Here is a 19,288-nt window from a genome sequence, read left to right as displayed (position 1 = left end):
AGTGCAATGGTTGCTTTTGTTTGGCTTAGGGCAGCAGTGTGCTTGGGGGGGGGGGGGGGGGGGGCACCTGTCCCCAGCTGGCTGCTTCTGTCCCCATGAGTTTAATGCTATGCTGCTGGTCTCCACGCTTCCCCAGCCCTGCTGCGGGGGCTTGGCCGGCCTCCCCGTGCTTTATTCACGCTGCAGATGCTGGAGGGCATAAAGGCCACTGGCTTAAGTAAACGCTTGCCCAGATATGTGCTGTGGCTCATGCCAACAGGCCGTGGCTTTCCAGAGGGCAGCTGGAAGGCAGCCTGAGGGGGCTGGTTGCCCGCTGGTTGCCCGCTGGTTGCCCGCTGGTTGCCCGCTGGTTGCCCGCTGGTTGCCCGCTGGTTGCCCGCTGGTTGCCCGCTGGTTGCCCGCTGGTTGCCCGCTGGTTGCCCGCTGGTTGCCCGCTGGTTGCCCGCTGGTTGCCCGCTGGTTGCCCGCTGGTTGCCCGCTGGTTGCCCGCTGGTTGCCCGCTGGTTGCCCGCTGGTTGCCCGCTGGTTGCCCGCTGGTTGCCCGCTGGTTGCCCGCTGGTTGCCCGCTGGTTGCCCGCTGGTTGCCCGCTGGTTGCCCGCTGGTTGCCCGCTGGTTGCCCGCTGGTTGCCCGCTGGTTGCCCGGCGGGCCCTCGAGAAACAGGCCATGGCTGAAAGGAAAGGGAGCGTGGGGACAGCGCTGTACCGTTTTCAGTTCCGGAGCTCCGCAGGCAGCTGTGCGGGGCGCGCATCGTGGTTCCCTGCCCCGCCGGGTCTGAGCCGCGGAACCCCGCGCTTTTGATCATGTAACGCGACTTTTTAATTTCTCTAAATAAAAGTTCCTTTCCCAGTCTGCGCCTCCGGCCGCTTCCTTGCGGGGGCGGAACGGCGGGGCGGGGCGGCGCGGCGGGCGGAGCGCTAAGGCGGACGGACCGCGGCGGGCGGAGCGCTGAGCCGGACGGACCGCGGCGGGGCGGGCGCCATGGCGGGGCCGCTGCTGCAGGCCTGGGGGCGGGGGGCGGCCCTGCGGAGCCGCGCAGCTCTCCGTCCGCTGGGGCTGCTGGCCCCGCCGTGTCGGGAGCTGGCGGGGCCGGGGGAGGCGGCGCTGGAGGAGAACCCCTTCTACGGGAAGTACCGGCACAAGATCCAGGAGCTGCGGAGGTGCGGGGTCCCGGGCCTTGGAGGGGGCAGCAGGGGTCCAGCAGGGCCTGGGATGTGGGGGGAGCTGCCTTTTGGGCAGAGGGGGTGCCGGGGAGCTGGGCTTTTTTGGGGTGGCGCGAGGTCATTTGTAGCTTCCCACGCTCACGAGAAAATTAATCCATTTAGGCCAGATGCTGCCTTGAAATTCACGTGTAGTTGGCACCAAGGCATCTCCCAACGTGATCAGCTTGAGAGAGTTTTACTGATTGGGCTGAGAACGTGAATCGGTATCACAGCAAACATTTTAAAAGGCTAAATGGCGTTCATCACCCAGTATTCTTAATAGTTCCTTTCCCGATTCAGATCCAGTCCAGATGTGTTTGAATCCCGTATGGAAAAAAGACATGAAGTGAAAAAGCAGCCCGTGGGATATTCCAGTCAAGGAGAATTTGTCAGATGCATGGAGGAAAAGGCAAGGCCAGTTTTCTTTGTAATTCACATATATTAAAGCTCTAATGGCATTGGTATAGGATCAGCATAATGCTACAATCACAGTGTTCCTGTCAGTAAGGAGCCTCAGAATTTTACACTCTGGTGGCTAGAAGTATTGTTCTGTATTCCAGTGTAGTATTTTGCTGGTTTTTAGAGTGTGAATTCTGTGCTTGATGCCTTAAGTGTGTAATTAGTTCCAGATTAGTTTGGCTAGATGGAGTGACGTGATCTCACATCTGTCACTTTTTAGTGAGAGCAAGAGAAATGTTCAATAATACTGGATCCAAAATGCATAACAATTTGCTTTTAACTAATCCTTTTTGGCCTTGAAATTTGTAAGTCATATGAAGTTACTCATCTTCTTATTTACTTCTCCGAATCAATCATTTATTTTGTTAGAAATGCACTGCAGTGATCTTCAAGTATCTTAAACTTGAGCTCCCGCCCAGGATATTTTCGTCAGCAGGCATTTTATGCGTGGCAGGGAAGCCAAATAAATTGTATTAAAGCATCAGCTATTAAAAACTAAAGAAGAATGTTTTCTTCCAGGCAGATGGCTTGGGCACAAAGGCATCAAAGGGAGGATTCACAAAGGATAAGGTAAGGGAAACAAACCTAAGTGTTAGGAAAGGACGTACTGTCAAATCAAGGATGTAGATTAATTTGTATTGCTAACATCAGTGCTTCAGCCAAGAGCTTCTTGACATAAAGCTGACGTTCCTTATGCTGTACCTGAGCATAAGATTTTAATTTACTATTGGGATTGTATTCAGTTTTAAAGCTCCGGGCATTCTGGGTTTTTATTATCCTGTCCTTTCTCTCTAACACCCTGGAAGTTCCTACTAGTGAGGGGATCTGTACTGAATATTCGCAGTAATAAATGGAAAGGGTTAAGCCGCCTTTACATCACACAAATATATTTCCAAAGATCAACCATCAGAGGGACAAGAAAATGGTTTTATTCTCTTTCACATTCTTGGCAAAGTTCCGGTGTAAATCTGCCAACGAAGCATGTGTCTGAGATGGCTGAAGGCAAAAGGCTGCAGCACGTCTTGCAGCTTCAGTAGAGATCTGCACAACTGGAGCAAAATGTGTTCTGTGTCCTGAAAGAATCTTCTATGCTGCATTAATATGTGAATCCAGTCCTCAGTGTGTTACTGTATGGGATTTACTAGTTTCTTTAGCAATTAAGAGGACTAAGTCACCCTGTAAATTGAATTAAGTTCCTCTAGCTTGATTTTGTTGTCTGTAATTACATCTATTCATTCTGTTTTTTCATTTGAATCAGAGAACTGTCATCGTGCCAAATTCCTTACGCTTTCTCTTGCAGACACTTGATTCAATTCTTAATGTTGAGATGGTGAAAGAAAAATCAGCGGAGGAGATAAAACAGGTGATGGATTTAAATGGAATAAAGTTTGCTCTACATCCGTGCTTAATAGGAATCTATATGTAAGAATAGAGACTTTACTTTGACTGAAAAATAAAACACAGCTATGGATGTATATTTATAAAAAGCACATTCACATGCATATCAATAGTAGGAGGTAAAGTTCTTTCCATATAGGTAAGTCCACCTAGGATGTACTCACTTGATAATTAATACATCTGGACTTGATCATTCAAAAACTGTCTCTACTGTAATTCTTATTGTTGCCACTTAGTGTGTAGCAGTTGAATTGGCATTAGCAAGCTCCTGTCAGGTTTGGAGCCAGGTGAAGGGAAATCCTAGTCGTAGCCCGTATAGATTATGCTGCATCTGTTTTGCAGGAGTAAAACCAAAGCTTTTGCTACCTTGTACCTTTGTTTGCATTATCTGTTGTTCAGGAGCTTGTATACTCGTACTGAAATTGGTTAGGGTAGGAAGATTGTGGGTGGGTCTGTTTGAAGAACGGTGTGAATTGAGTTATTCTTTCTGAAGTTGGCTGGGCTTTGCACTGTATTCCTTTTTTTCCAGTTATAAGTCACATCTCTTGCACATTTCTGAGTGCTTGAATTGGATCTGCTGGGGTTTTTTTTTTCCTTCTCAGACTGTATGCCAAGAAACCTTGTTGGCATGATCAGTTAAGGGGAGCAGCACATATGAAGGAGCTTTCTGGCATGACTTAGAGAGCAGAAACCTAGCTGCTTTCCTGATAGCGTGAGAACGTTATAGAAGCAGTTACATGCTCTGCAGGGGATGGTGTGTGACCAGTTATAGCAAGGAGTGGATCTGATGAGTTGTGTTTCCTTCGAGTTCCTCTATCTTGGTTTCATTGATGAAACATTTTACTGACCATCCTTGTTAGTTGTGTGGGACTGGGGAAGAGCCACTGAAAGAGTCCTGAACTATGGGCTTTTACCTGTGCTTGTCCATTTATTAAGGACTTTGAGCTTTTGCCATCCTGCTGTGGTGAAGGAAAAGACTGTGAACACAGAGGAGCGTTGTGCGAAGGCATGTCTTCTGTTGAAAATATTTTGTATGTTCTTTATTAAGAAAACCCCCCAAATTAAAACCTTCTAGAAAACATTAGTGTGATTGTTGGGAGAACTGTAAGAAGCATTTCTGATGGCTGGTGAATCTTGAGCCATCTCTGAGCCCACTGCTCTTTTGTATCTAGCTGAAATCTGTCATTTGGTACAAGTACTCTGGAACCTTAGGAGAAGTGTATTGCATTAGCAGGAAACTCAGACTTGGTTGAAAACTGACTTCTCAAAGTGCCTACAAAGGTTAGTTTACAAATGGAATTAATTTTAAAGCATTTAATATCACTGCTAGGTGCTTGATTTTAACAGTATCTCACCTCCTTTGTTTCCTACAGATTTGGAATCAGTATTTTTCTGCAAAAGATACAGTTTATGCTGTCATTCCTGTAAGTAGTTCACCTGTAGTTACCTGCTTGAAAGGCCACTGTGCAAAGTTTTCCTTTCTAACTGTGATTCTGTTGCTTTTAAAAGCAGTCATGGAAGGAAAATGAGGTTCCAAGAACAAACTTTCTTTCCGGACTGAGTGATTTCATTGCCCCAAATAAGGGCTTTTGTTTCCAAAAATGTGTATGCTTTTTTTTTCTCACTTACGTCAGTCTCAGTAAAGCTAGTATTTTTTTTCTGCACACCTGGCTTGAATTCCCAGGCATTTTTTATTATTAGTATCCAATACTGTTCATGGGGCCCTAGTATCTCTAAGATAGCATTTGTATTTTCACACCATTTTTTCTCAGAGTTGCTTGTTTCTTTCCCCTCTTCCCTGCAGCAAGGACAGCTGACTCAAGTTTAATATGGCAGTACTAGAGCACTTGCCTAATAACTTGCACGTGGCTAATCACTTGTGACTTACTTTCGTAGTAAAATTATTGGCAGCACTGCCTTCCATTGAGCTTGCATGGTGCTTCCTGTGATAAGATCATATTTCTTATTCCTGATAACTTTACCAGATATAAATTGTTGTTAATCTGCGTTAGGCTGCAGGAATTTTTTTCACTTTGGGGATTTCTTTTTATTCTTTGCTTCAGAGTTTCTCGGCAATCGTGATCTCTTAAATCTGTCTTTTGACAGCTGGGCACGAACTGTGTGTTCCTTGAGTTCTTGAAACCTCATTTAGATCTGGGGTCTGATTTGCAATTGTATTTGGCCCTTGGAGCTGCAACTGAAGTCAGCGGGAGGCTGTATTCTAAATGTATGAAGTGCTGTATGCTCTGAAACTGGCAACATGGGATTTGAAATCAGGCAGCTTTGTGTTTCAGTTTTCCCAACATGTGGATGTTGTGAAAATAGTTGGAACTGCACATTTACTGTAGCAGAGGGCCAAAGCCAGGGACTCCAGTTAACATGGTATAGGTCTTCCGTTAGTGGGGCTGGCACTGTTCTTCGGTGCACTGGTCTGGGGAGCTTTGGAAGTTTTTAGGGCTTTAATGCAAACCAGATGCCAGGCACATTAGGAAGTACTTCAGGGTGTCACTGGGGGAAAAAAACCCCTCTGTCTTTTGCCAGAAGCTTTTTGTTGGTTGGAAGAAAGTCCTCACATAATTCTCAAGTGCTCAAAAGCACACATGGAGGAATTCCGTGTTGATGAATGGCATATGTTTTCTTTCCTGAACACCTTAAAGCAGGTATTAATGTATGGTGCTGGGAAGAGAAGAGCAGGCAAAAGATCTGGGGGAATGCAGAGAACATGTGAATGAGATTTGCCAGGTTTCATCAGGTTTGACCAAATAACATTTGTGGTTTTCATATAAAACAAAGCAGTATGTTGTCTGAGAAAATATCTATTCTGTATTTTAATACTGAAGAACAGATCGCTGTGATGTAAAATCCACAATTTGAGGCCAGGGATGTGTTGTCTCGCTCAACTGTTGATACCACATGGTGCAGTGGAGCTGCTACTGAAAGAGGACATAATGAAAGCCTGAGGTGTGGGCCCCCCACCTCCAAGGAATAAAGCTTTGGATCCAAGGAGTTTGCTGCTGCATCCTAGAGACAGCATTGTTAAAATGGGATACAATGACATTTAGGTAACTAAAACCTAAATACAGGTTTCCACACACTCATTGTTAGCTGTTCCCACAGCGAGACCTTCTGTAGGTGGAAGTTGTACCCTGTAAAGGTTAATGAGATGATTCTGAATAACTGTGCCTCCATGTTTGTGTTACGAAAATTGGATTTCTCTTTTTCCTTCCCTAAAGGCAGAGAAGTTTGATTTAATATGGAAAAGAGCCCAGAAATGTCCATCGGTACGTATGGCAGAGACTCATGGTGCGCGGATGTATAGCTGTAATGCATTTCTCCTCTCTAAAGCCAAATTTGTAAGCTTTTGAGCCTCCTGTGTTCAGTCTTACTGTATCAGCTTGATTAGTAAAATCCAGGTGTTCAAATGCTTGTCTTAGCGTTCAGATAAAAGCAATGGCTATTCACCTGTGTTAGTTTAATCTAGCGATCAGATATCTAGGTGCATGAGATGTAGGTTTCAGAAAATGAGAGCACAGAATCAGAATCTCCCAGGGAATGAATTTAGCTACCGCATCCGTTTTGCATTAATTTGTGTCTTGTGGTTAAGTCTCTTCCATGCTGTGTTGCAAAGAGCCAAACCTTTTAGGCCAGCTTCATTAATGTTCCCGCATATCTTTCCTTATTGCATAAAGCATCCTTGCTTCAGCCTGGAGATACTGTTGTTAGCTATAGCCATGTGTCACTGTGGCATTACGTTGCATGTACGTGGAGAAAGTGAGTTCTCTTGTCTTAACGGTTGGTGTGAGTTGCTCCTCTTTTTACGTCTCTTTACTGGCAGTGAAGATAGGCAGGCGTATTTGAAAGGGAAAAAGACAAGAAACCAGTATGTTGGGGTTCTGTCCACAGAAAGAACTGAACCTTGTCATCTATTAGCCTGCTCTTCCTCATCACAAGTGTGCATAGCCACTCTTTCTTCACCACGCTGGTGATCTGTGATAGGTAAACGTTGGTAAGCCAGTAGGTATTTGCGTAGAAGCCATAATGGGCAGGCACTGTGCTGTGTCCATAATGCAACTCTGTCTGTAAGGGAGTGTGAGTTGTCCAGAAAGACTATATGGCATGCACAGAATTCAGCAGTGTAAGTTCCGTTGCAGAACATTGTAATTCAACAGCTGTGACGGGAAGGAAGGGGGGAATCGGGTGTAGTCGAACCCTTTATTATAGATATAGAGTAAATACTCTGTGGGTTGTGTCTTAGGTGTATGCCAGCACACAAAGCATAAAATACTGAGAGTAAGTAATACGGTTATTTCAGGAATGAACCCAAATCTTGCAGATCCACTCATACCTTCTCACATGGGTTGGTGGATATCCTGTCAGCTTCAATTAGAAGATTCCTGTGTGAATGTGCATTTTATTGCTTCTAAGAAGTTGAACTACAAAAGAGCAAGACGGTTAACAAGCAAAAGGATATCTTTCTGCAATTGTGTACCCTGTGCTGCTGGATTAATACTGTTTTCTGTTGAAAATAATGTGTTGTTAAAGTAATTTGTGCACTGAAGCATGGACTTTGTGCAAATTTCACTGTGCTGATACAGAAATGAAATGTTTCATTCCTTTATGAAAATGAAGTAGCTAGACTTTGCTGTGTTGAGAGGAGCGCTTTTGTAGAACTGAATGGGAGACTTCACTGGGTGGATGGATTGGTCCCGTATATTTCACTTGCCAAGAGCAAGGTCAAATGTATCTGGCTTCCTGAGCTGCTTGGAGCTTGGAAAGTTATCTATAGCTTTAAGTGCCTTTCTGTAAAGTATATTGACATTTAGTCTGGTATCCTGCATGTTTTTCTGCTCCCATGTTGTCCTTTCTCTTGGTGTAGGAAAATGAGTAAGTCCCTAGCCTGTGGAGCTGAATAGACTGTAAATCTCTAGAGAAAAAATGCTTGCTGACAGTTCCAGAATAGTTGGTGAAATTACAGAATTAAATACTCTGAATCCTCCTTATCTTATATTTGACTATTTCTGCTGTTAATTTTCTAGGACTGAACAAAAAGAAAATGAAAACAAAACCAAAATTAAAAATATTCAGAGTCCGAATGTTCTGTACTGTCCTTTCCTTTGTCTGTGTTGTGTAATACTGATAAAAATATGTGCCAACATGCTTGCTAATGAAATAGTACTGATAAGGTAACGCTGGTTTACTGTCTGCTTTGAAGTCTGGGTCCTGCCAGTGTCCTATCACTCCTGGTGGGGCAAAGAAACCCTGTTTGCTGTTGTGGTTCTCTCGCTAAAACATTCATGCTGGAGGCCAGCATGACATGGGCATCATTTTGCTCTATGAAAGGAAGAATTATGATTTTTTTTTTAACCATTTGTCTGCAGTTTCTATATGCTTTGCCAAGAAAAGAAGGCTATGAGTTCTTTGTGGGGCAGTGGTCAGGAACAGAATTGCACTTCACTTCCCTTATAAACATTCAGGTGAGTGGTGGAAATAAAAAGCCAAAAATGGCTTAGGATCCAGAAATATATAATATCAGCATATTGCAATATATAATATTTGCTAACTAGTTTAACAAACAGGTTGTCTAGCTTAAAAGAATTGTCAGGGAAAAACTGCCATTGATTTTGAGTAAATTAGTAAGTTAATTTTGAGTCAGTTAGTAAATTACAGGTAAATTGGTAAATTTATGGCTATTGCGTGTGTCTCTAAACAAGAATGAGGCAGAGGTGAAGTAGTCTCAAAATAGAAGCAAGAGCCATTTTTTTTAGACCTGTTTGTGCAAGCTACTTATAATATCAGTAGATGCTGTAAGATGAAATGTTTTTTCTGGAAATTGTGGGTTCTTTTAAATGCAAAATGGTCTTTAGTCAAGAAAAAAACCCCAACCCTAACTCTGCAAATCCCTTGTTTTCTGTAAATACCGGGAATAATGAACTTTTAATTGAAACTGAGCCTTAAGTCCTGAAAAATGACTGCTTCCATAGCAGTTAATACTCAAAGTTTTGTAATCAAGCCTCCAAATCTGCAATCGAGCTGAAGTTCTTTATGGGATACAAACAGATTTCTTTGTCTCCTTAGACGCAAGGTGAAACTGCTCCTAGCCAGTTGGTCTTGTACCATTATCCTGAGCTGCAGATGGAAAAAGGGATAGTACTGATGACAGCAGAAATGGACTCCAAGTTCTTGGTAAGAGAAATCTGCTCATTGGCTTCCTTCATTTTACGCTGCAACTCCTCCTAAGGTTTGAATTAAAACCAAATTCAGGTGAAGCCTTTAAAAGACCCTTTCCCAAAGAATGGTCTTACTAGATTTCTTTAACCTAATCTACTTAATACTAGGAAAAGCTAGAAGGAAATCATCAGTCTTTTGTCTATCTGGTGCTTTCAGCTCATGCATTCTTTTTTTTCCTGTTTATTTATTTTTTCTTACTTTGGATATTAGAGTTTATTGTAAAAAAAAAAGAAAGAAATGCTTCTGCTTTTCTTATTAATGGAAGCAAATGTAAATAAAAGCTCTTGCTGCCTGCCAACAAGTTAAAACAGTGTTTTGAAGCTTAATGCTACTTACCAAATCAGGGGACCTTTAGAGCTCTGTGTCAGGTTTCAGCAGTAGATATTGTACTGGTGGAACAAGATAGCTAAAGCTTCCCACCTCTAACTGACCTACTTAAACCAGTTCTGAAACAATGTGCAGAGGCCCTGTTGTGTCTCAGAGTAAACAATCAATTTTTGCAAATAGGTCAACTGTAAGAAAAGAAAGATGAGACTTCGGTGCATCTCCAGTGCCTTAGAGTGGGCAGGGATCGTGAAAGACATATTTGACCTCTGAGGTGTATGCTTAGCAGAAGAGTAGTTTAAAGGCACAGTGCTAATGTGTGTAAGGAGGTCAGGAACAAGGGGGAGGTGGTTTGTTAAGAGATCTGCTAAACTAAGGTGACTTGAAATTGAGTCATGAGATGAGTAGGACCGCAGCCTTTCAGCTGCTGAAGAGGCTTTTTCAGCGGTATACTCAAATACAACAAACCCCGATGGTAACACGTTCTCTGTTTTAACTCACAGGTGGTCCATGAAGCACAGTGCTTGGCGAATCAGGTGCAGCTTTTCTATGCAACGGATCGTTCCGAGACCTACGAATTAGTGGAGACCTTCAATCACAGATCTAGTGAATTTAAATATATGTCAGTTATAGCAGAGCTTGAGCAAAGTGGACTCGGAAAAGAACTGAGACCTGGTCAGGTTTCTGACAAGTCGTAGAGCCTGACCTGTGGGGGGAGCGAGCCAGCAGCAGCCAGGGGGGTTCCAAGGTGGGGTGGTCCTGTCTCTTTTGGTTTATGAATTTGGTCTGGATCCAGAAAGGATGTGGAGACATCCTGGGAGCGTGTGGTAGTCAAGCCTGTGTGGCACTGAGGCAAGATGAGGGCTTGGGCCACTTGAAGGACAATAACTAATTGCCAGAGTGGAGCCCTGTACTTCAGTGTAACTTCTTCAGAATGAGCCGTTTTCCTGCCCTGTTAGTGCTGCATGCCGTATTTTTGAAATCTGAAATATTAAGTGATAGAACCAGAGCTAGTAAATGCACTTTAAGTGCCCTCTGCCATTATAATTGCATGGTCCAGTGCTTTTGAATCTGTGTGGAATTTATACAGGCTTGTCCATCAAGAAAAAAAGATTGAAGGTCTAAAACAGACACCTCTTTGTTACTTTGAATGTGAGGTTCCTTATACAGATGTATACTGTGGCCTGTGTTTTTCTCAGGATTAAAAAATATAGAGTGTAGACTACATTTGTTATAGGAATTTTGTGCTGCTTAGTTGACATCAATTTTATCCTGTTGCTGTGTTTCTGTCTTAGAGTTGTTTTTCTTGAGGACGATATTATGAACATGGTTGGGTTTTTTTTTTGTATATTTTTAGTAGTGTAGAGGAATTACTGCCTGCTTCATAGAATTAATTTTTCTCAAACTGGCATCTGGTCTGCTAACTCTACAAATGATGTTGGAAGGGGCATAAAATAGCTCATGTTCCCATTTCAAGAAAGGCACTACCTGTAATAAAAGCAAGGTGGACTGGCATAGTAACAGAGAGAGCCACCAACCAGCTTCTCAATTGCTAAGTGATGACTTGTGAAGAAAATGTAGTGGTATAAATATGTATAGCTGCTCTAACACAGCAATGTTGGTAAGATTCTGGCTTTACAGACTCCAGCAGCTTTGGTTTTTTAAACCTGTCTTCAACAAAAGAATCCCAAAGCATTCATGCTTCGAGCTTCTCTTGTTTTCATTCCCAGCAGAGGCAGCCAGCGCGTCTGTGGACAAGAGCATACTGCAGCGGTACAGTGTGCAGCCTGTGCGTGGATTCCCAGCATACCACCACTGCACAGGTAGACAAGGAAACAGGGGGGACAGCCAGGAGCTTCCCAGGAGCAATGCTGCAATATTTCCCACGTCCACATCAAAACCTTGGCACTAATTCACCCTTAGTATGGATTATCCATTATATCCATGCCACACTGTGTCTTCCCGTCAGCCTGCTGAAGCTAGCAAGCATCCGCTCCTTTGCCAAAGACACGGAGGCAAGAAGGGTAGGCAGCTTGTCTCTCTGTTAGAGGAAGACCGATTTTTCGGCAGTGCTGGTATCAGATTTTCTGTGCTACCCTTAACCATGACCTGATACGGAGGTTTGGTTAGTTTTAAAGGGCTCTGACACAATCTGTTCGCTAGTGTGATTGGAGGGCCCTGGTGCCGTAATACTTGCTGTCACTCCATACTTCCTCAGCCCATCCTTTGGACAAGAACATTGTTCAGGTCATCACTAAAGGTGGACAGTAAGGTTTTATTGTTGGGGTCTGTTTTAGCGGTGACTCGTACGCGCTGGGTGTGAGCTCCTGTCCATTCAGGAAATGACAAGATGTTCTTGAAAGAGGCACATGTTCTCTTGGGGCTTTGCTGCAGGGAGATGGTCGTGCTCCCTAGTAATGTCATCTTTTTGTTTCTGATTGTATCGGGTCTGTGAGTGTGTGTATAGCAGGGGAATAATCAGAGGAGGTGTGGACAGGGCTGTGATAATCTGAACAGCAAATCACCTTTATTAAAGAGCCTTTCTACTTCTATTTTGTAGCATTTGTGCTCCATTTATCATTTTCCCTTAGCTGGTACAAGGGCAGTTTTGATTCATTATTCACTTCCTGGTTTGAAGAAGTCAAAGTTGCTATATTGATTTTTAATATAGCTGTAATATAACATCCCTGGGTGAGTAATGAGCAACAGGAGTGAATTTCAAGCCTTCCAAGTCTACACCTGAGCCTCTTTCTGAGCATAAAAGACCGAAGTCTCCAGAGTAAGGCTGTAGCAATCACTACCTCTAATTCTGAGTGGGTTTTTTTTCAACCCATCGTGATTAATCCCAAGCTAAGAACGCCAGGGTTTTAAGACAGACAGAAGTAGCAGAGACAAAAGGAAACATTTCTTGGCGTTGCATGATTGGAACGTTTTTTAAATAAGACCTAAACTGAGAAGGCAAAGTTGATCAAACTGCCTGCAGACATTTTGTAAGAGACTGCATTTCTGGCCCTGGCAGAGGTGGAATGGACTGATGGAGGGAGCAGAGGCTTTTTTCTGCAGGTGTATTCATGTACCTTGAAGTGCACGCCGTAACACGTTTCCTCCTTGAGTCAGGGTGAGAGCGCTTGGCACAGAAACGACTGACTTGCTGTCAGTGATCTGGTGCTGTATTGCATCTCCCTGAGGAGCAGAGGCGCAAAGAGCTGGCTGGATTTGTATGTGCAATGGCAGGGACGTAGCTGAGGGTTTACAAAATGGGAAGCTGCATGTGCTCCTGGGAGGTATTCCCAGATCTGCTGCTGGGGACAGGGTTTGCTGCAGCCCCGGACAATGTTCCTGCTGCGTTGACTCCGTGAAGCCAGTCTGATGGACTGTGCCGCTAAAACACTGTTGTGAGTGGGGAAGCTTCAGACAGGTATTTCCTACTGTGTTCCTGTATGATCTGTATACAAATTGTCATCTGTGTTCCTACAGATTCTAACATCATGTAGGAATACAGATTGTAAAAGCAGATGGGCCGATATTCTGTGATGCTGTATCATCAAACCAGAGGATCTTGGTCATGGAAAATAGTTGTTTCAATATTCAGTGGCTGCAAGTTTGACACTCTGTGAATAAACTCCCTAATTTGTAAATGGAAAAGTGGAAACATCCAGTACTTCTGGCAAAACATAGGCTAATGCATGTGCTTGTGTTACAGTTAGGACTTGAACAGCACACTCGGATCTGTGCTGGCTGCTGCTGTGGTGGTGGTGAGGCTGAAACTGGGATGAAGACCCATCATAAAAAGGTCCAAGAGAAACTCGAGGCTTCATCCTCCGTCCCACTGAGTGCTTGCTGTAAGGGGGAGTAACTCAGCTGAAGAACTGGCCCGATAAAGCATCCTTACTGCAGAAACAGGCCAGTGGTGTTTCATGGCTGCGTGGTTGCCCCAGTGCCCGGGATCAACCATGGTGCTGGCTGCCCAGCATAGCCTTGGCACGGGTGGGCACCTGCAAGCCGCAGCATGGACACGGACACCCGGCTCCATCTGTGGCTTTGTGCAAACTGGCAGCTGTGCCAGTTTGAAGTCATTAAAAACTCGGGTGGGTTTTGTAAGATGTGATGAGCTTAGGATCTGTGCTGAGCCTAAGGGCTGGTGGAAATGCTGCTAATCTTCCTGTCGGGAGAAGGTAACAGGCTTGCGTGCTGTACAGCCGCTAGAGGGAAGGTTTGCCTCCTCGTTCTGAGCTGCCAGTGCGCACACAGCTTGCGTGAGCCTGTCTGCTCCGCGGTGAGCTCGGGGTGAGCTTTGTGCTAAAAACCATGGTAGATGCCCAGGCTGCTCCTAGATGGTCAGCATCGTGGTGGGCTGCACTGAGACCAGTGGCTGCCCTAGTCTGGTGGTCTAGATCCTAGATGAGCTGCCTGGGGGGGGGGCAAACATCCTTTTCCAGGTTGCTTTGCTGATTTCCAGCTGTTTGTGGGCCAGGGTCTTCCTGAGCTGGATGCATCTGTCCTTAGCCAGTCCTAAAGTGGGCATGTTCATGGAGGAGAAGCCCAGGTTTCCCTGTGGCCCCATGTAGGCTTCAGTTCCTGCAGCATCCTGTGGCAAGGACTTCACGGCTGAACCAGGTGCTGTAGAAACAACCTCCTTTCCTCAGGGCTGTCTGTTGGTCTGTCTCAGGCTGGAGGAGGGCCCAGGGCCAGGAATGTGGGAGCAAGCAGTTCCTGCTAGGAGTAGTGGAGCGAGTTTTGCAACCAAAGCCTCTTTATTATCAGCATCTCGAACCCCTTGGCTTGCGCGCCCACCCCTGTCGCCCCAGGGAGATGTACCCCCGTGTCAGCTGGAAACCTAGAGCCCATCCTGCTCCCTGGGGAGACACCCTGGATTGTGAAAGGCGGCCGTCACAGCAATCAAGGAAGTGCAGATTGAAAGATGATGTTCTCGCCCTCACTTAAAATGCTGAGTCCAGTGCTTTTTCATCTGTGCCCCATCTTTTTTTTTCCCCTGTGCCTTAGAAACTGGCAAGACTCCAGTGTCCTCTGATTTGCAGCTGAGGAAGTTCTCACTCCCTATCTCCTGAGCTTGCACAGGGCTCAGTGGGGCAGAGAGGGGGAACAGGCTGTTCCCGATGCTGCAGAGCCAAGGCAGATTTTTCTGGGCATGTCCTTTGCCTCTCTGGGAATAACCAGAGCAAACCCACGGCGCTTTTTGCTGTGTCTTGTCTGCACAGGCATGCAGAGCCTTCAAACCCTGCCTGGGAACAAGCGTCTTCCTGGCTGATGGGGTGCTGTGCTGGTCGGGTGCATGGTGTGTGGGGCATCGCGTGGCCAGGGAGAGCCTGGCCTGGTGCTGCAGCTGGTGGGGGCTTGCAGGGGGCTTGCAGCACCCACCCCCCACCAGTGCAGCTGTGTCCTGCCAAGCCTGAAGCTGCATCACCACCTTGGGCCTCTTTCCATGACCGCCTGTGAGGTCCGATGGAGCAGTCCAGCACTCCAGGCTTGCTTCCTTCCCCGCTTCCTTCCCCCTGATAAATTCAGTCATGCACCTGCCTTCAGGAGTGGGGCCAACCCCCCCTTTTCCTTCCTCCGGGCCAGACAAATGCCGTCTTCACAATAACACATCCCCCCCCGCCCCAGTCCTGCCCCTCAGACTTTTTCCTCTCTTCCAAGTGACTCTTGCCCTCCCTCCCTGCAGCTGGGACCCTGGGTGGCTCGGGGACTGCGGGCTCTCTGCTCTGCGAGGTTTCCAAAACCCCATGCAAGGGAGTAACTCCCTGATGAGGAGGTGCCGCTCACCCCCGTGGACTTGTAGGGCTGCAGCTGATGCAACTTCAGCCCCCTGCTATCTTCCAGGCCCCTCTCCTTTGGCTCCAGACTGCTGTGGGTGGGAGGACCCCATCTCACCTCCAAGTATTTTGGCTCTGTCTTGCCTGGATGTAAATCCTGGCCGTGAGTTCCTTTCAGGGTCTTTGCTATACAGCCAAGCCCCCTCAGTTTTGGATTTGTGCCCGTTTTCTGCTGAGGTTTCTGTTGAAAGTTTCCTCCTGGCTTGGCATTAGCTGTCAGGAGTTACATCTGCTCTGCAGACCTCCGCCTCCCGCTCGTGAGGTCCGAGGACATTTTGTGGTTTCCTGCATTCCTTGAGGAGAAGCTCAGACACTGGTGCTTGCTGGGTCCCTGGGGTGGAGGACAGTAGCATTACTCAGCCCGTGCTGGGACCTGGCGCGGCTGCGATGTGCCAGCAGGGAGCATCCAGCATTGGGGACACTCCCCCAGGTGCCAACAAAAGATTTGCAGAGCCGCTGTTGCTGCCTGAACCTACTGGAGCCAGACAAGGGGCTGGTTTGCCAGTGACCGGGAAGAGTCTTCTGGGCTGCTTGAGCTGGATCTTGATTTTAGGGGTGTTGCTTCAACCTGAGGCTGGCTACGGTGGGAGGTTTGCTCGGGAGCGGGGCAAGGCTGGGGGGGTAAAGGCTCTGCCTCCATAAAGCAGCCCGCAGGTCTGGGGGTGGGTGTACACGCAGAGACGAGCTTTCAGGGTTACGGCTGTTGTACTGAATCACCTGAGGGTCACGGTGGGACGCAGCCGCACGGGTGAGTGTGACAGCTCGTGCTTCCCTCCTGCCTCCGGAGCCGAGTGTGCAGGGTGCTTCGCCTCCGCCGCGTTTTATCTTCTCTGCAGAAACGTGCCGCAGGTGTGAGACAGCCACCTCACGCTGCAGGGGGTGCCCAGCAGGGGTGAATCCCGCAGGTCCTCGCGTGTCCTTGTCCCATTTCCTGGCCCGTGACCTGCCCTTCAGCCATGTCCCAAACAGTGACAGGTAGGAAAGCAAGGAGCTGCTGGGGTGTGCAAGCCTCGGTTCCCTCTGGCTCTGGCTGAAAGCCATCTGCCTGCTGCTATGGGTCTTCCCATGTCTCCTTTGCTCCTACTAAGATGCTGCTGCAGGTGGCAAATAGTTTGTATTGCACCTGCAGCACAAAACCAGTGCTGTGCTGGGCCTTGCACCGGCTCAGAGAGAGAGGAATGGAGAGCAGATGCCTTGTAGGGCCTGGGCTGCGCTCCCTCATGGCTGCTCTGGGAGGCTGTTGGACAATCAAGGGTGTTTGTCATCACCATGCTCATAACTTTATTTTTAAAGTCTGTGTCTGAACATTGTGCCTCAAGGGCAAACCCTGGCATCACCTATAACTGAGAAACCCTGTTACAGGGAAAGTCCAGATCTGCAGGGATGTGTCCAACTGGATGCACAGCCTGCATGGTGTCAGAAGGTAAATCTATGGTGGCAATAGCAGGGGAAGCCGGGCAGGGTTCAGGGAGGCAAACCCCCTCATCCTAAACCCTCCTGCTTCGTACAAATGCACCCAGCAGCCGGATCTTCCCGTTGTCTCAGGCTGCTGGGTTTGTGGTTTCCTTTCTCACACTCCTGCTCCTTACCGCTGCCTCGCCCTGCTCCCCAGCTCGCCCCATCACCTACAAATGCTTGGCTGAACCTGAGTTTAACGCACTTTTAAGCAAAGCCTAGAAACGTTTCCCCTCGCTACAGCTGTCCCAGTTCCAAACAATTTGCAGATGTTTCCAGCAATGCTAGCATCTCATCTCGCCGCGGCTGAGCCGCGCTGCTCCCCTGGGAAGCACACCGCCACGCCAGGAAGGGGATGAGGAGTGCTAGGGCCATGCTCCTGCCTCCCACCCCGCTGCAACACCCGTCAGCATCACACGTGGGGTGCACCACCAGTTTTACATCCCCACCCAGGATGAGCCCCAACCGGAGTCCCAGCCCCCACCAAGCTGCCCCACGCCGGCTGGCCGCTCCTCTCGGCGCAGAGCAGAGCGTGCTGGCACAGGCTTGCTTTCCCCGAGTGGTATTTAAATACCGCAGCACAGCTCAGAACTCACCCCACCTCAGAGACCGACAGAAAGTAAGTCTGCTCTCTGCAGCCGAAGTTTTTCCCTTTTTTTTTTTTTTTTCCTTCCCCTCTCTGGCTTTTCTGTTCTGGACAGCGTCCAGCTTGGCCTGGCACTGAAACCTCCGGCTGATTTTAGTGTGCGTGCAGAGGGGGGAAGGATGGAGGGAGCGAGACTGCAGAAGATGAGGGGGACACACACACACTGCAGGATTTCATCTCCTTTCCCCCAGCAAGCTGCTGTCCCGTGAAAGCCCGGAGCCAGCCAGCAGCACGGGGCCGTGCGCCAAAAAGGACCTCAGCATCCAGGAATGGAGCGTGGGTGTGGGGGCTCGCCGTGAGCGTGTGCCCGCCGTGGGGGCTGCCAGCCAGGCTTCCCGGCGGGTTTTCCAGGGACGTCTGGAGCTGACGGCGGGGTAAGGATGTGACATCACGGCCGGAGAAAAACCCTCGGCCCTGGGTTTCTCCACCAAAAGCCCGGCGAGTGCCGGAGCGCAGCAGCTCTCCCTGCCGCTGCGAGCTCCGAACCGCCCACAGTCCCAGCGGGGAGGCGTCGTTATTAGTTTTTAAAGTTTGGGGTTTTTTTCCTTTTTCCTCGGTAGGAGCAGAAATCGCAGTGAAGGGATTTGGGGCTGGAAGCCGGGCGTGCCAGGGGATGAGGTGAGTCGTGGAGGTGGAAAACCCCTGAGGATGCTCCTGGGGTGCTTTTAAGCACGGGTTGGGCGAGACCTGGTTGGGGTTAGCCTGGGAAGGAGCAATCCTCTGCCCAGCCAGGGACAGATGCCTGCAGAAGGCTCTTCCCCTTTCTCTAGCGTGTCTCGGCTCAGCTGCCAGCGTGTAAATCCCAGGGGAGCCTGTTTGGGGGATGCGGGAGGGTCTGGGAGCCAGCGGCGGCAGGGCAGGCAGTAGTGGAGCTGGCCGGCAGCGCGCCGGGGAAGCGGGACCCGCAGGGAAGGCAGCACGCGGTGTGGGCAGGGACCCGTTCCCCGCTGGGACAGTCCTGGCAGTGGCTCTGCTGGTGTCAGAGGGAGGGCAGAAAGTTGTGGGCAGGGGAAACTGGCTGAAAGCGAGCAGTGGAGATGGGTTTTCAGCAGCTGGCTTATCTCCTCCTCTCTTCTTCCCTGAGCTCACAGGCCTGGAGCTCCTGGTGTTTGGGATTATGGCTCTGATGGTGGAGTAATCACTCTTGGGACTGAACCACAGCAGTCGGGTGCCACGGAGGCCATCGGACACCTCTTTGCAGGACTCCCAGCAAGTCACTGGTGGCAGCAGCAAGATTTCAGCCCCCAGGAATGAGGTACCCCTAAAAAGCCCCCCCAGCCCCATGGTATCATCCCCCCAAAATGAACTGGACATGCTGTCTCTAGCCTGGAGAGATGAGGCTTTGCTTTTCTGCTTAGAGGCATCTTGGGTGACTCAGGAAAAAACGTTTTGGTACCTTTGGGCCAGGCTGTGGTCCCCAGGGAGCTGCTGTTTTGCTGGTGCTGTGGCAGGGAGGCAGGACAAGGAGTGGGAGAGTGGGGGGGCAGCCAAAGTGTGTGTGGTCCCACTCCTGGAAGCTATGCTGGGTCTGTTTTGCATGAGCTGGGAATTTTCGAGTGCCACATGAGCCAGGGGAAGCACTGGCATGGCTTCTTGCTAGCAGCTACCCCCAGCTGTGGCGGGGAGCCTGAGTCCTGCTGCTGCTCCAGAGATGGGTGCTGAGGGGCTGCATCAGAGGATGCTTGCACCTCTCGCGGGTTTCTGCTGCAATGAGGAGGTTTGCACGAGGAGGATTTGGTGGTA

The 19,288-nt window shown here is 48.2% G+C and overlaps 2 protein-coding genes across 6 annotated transcripts in view; both read left to right on the top strand.

Moving 5' to 3' along the window:
* Positions 1–946: 946 nt before the first annotated feature.
* ATPAF1 (ATP synthase mitochondrial F1 complex assembly factor 1) lies at positions 947–12,162 on the top strand. Its single transcript, XM_040610901.1, has 9 exons — positions 947–1,159; positions 1,502–1,610; positions 2,180–2,230; positions 2,961–3,023; positions 4,432–4,482; positions 6,292–6,339; positions 8,437–8,532; positions 9,134–9,241; positions 10,114–12,162. The coding sequence occupies exons 1-9, from the start codon at positions 981–983 to the stop codon at positions 10,306–10,308; spliced, it is 900 nt and encodes a 299-aa protein (XP_040466835.1). The 5' UTR covers positions 947–980; the 3' UTR covers positions 10,309–12,162.
* Positions 12,163–16,426: 4,264 nt separating this feature from the next.
* Positions 16,427–19,288, top strand: part of MOB3C (MOB kinase activator 3C) — a 38,794-nt gene continuing 35,932 nt past the window's right edge. For 3 of the 5 annotated variants that reach the window (XR_005830189.1, XM_040610904.1, XM_040610905.1), the window contains exons 1-3: positions 16,427–17,919; positions 18,106–18,163; positions 18,637–18,800. The gene's annotated coding sequence lies outside the window, so the exon portion shown is untranslated. The remainder of the gene's footprint in view (positions 17,920–18,105; positions 18,164–18,636; positions 18,801–19,288) is intronic. The other 2 variants (XM_040610903.1, XM_040610902.1) reach the window with 2 other exon arrangements.

The sequence above is a fragment of the Falco naumanni genome, chromosome 11 (genome assembly GCF_017639655.2).
Source record: "Falco naumanni isolate bFalNau1 chromosome 11, bFalNau1.pat, whole genome shotgun sequence".
In the NCBI taxonomy this organism is placed as follows: domain Eukaryota; kingdom Metazoa; phylum Chordata; class Aves; order Falconiformes; family Falconidae; genus Falco; species Falco naumanni.
This window is presented reverse-complemented; position numbering and strand designations above follow the sequence as displayed.

What these genes read in the sequence shown, in the direction of transcription:
- ATPAF1 (XM_040610901.1), top strand. Translation starts at nt 981, where the DNA reads ATGGCGGGGCCGCTGCTGCAGGCCTGGGGGCGGGGGGCGGCCCTGCGG. An exon ending in GAGGATTCACAAAGGATAAG is followed by an intron (nt 2,231 to 2,960) that starts GTAAGGGAAACA and finishes TTTCTCTTGCAG; the next exon opens with ACACTTGATTCAATTCTTAA. An exon ending in CTTCCCTTATAAACATTCAG is followed by an intron (nt 8,533 to 9,133) that starts GTGAGTGGTGGA and finishes TTGTCTCCTTAG; the next exon opens with ACGCAAGGTGAAACTGCTCC.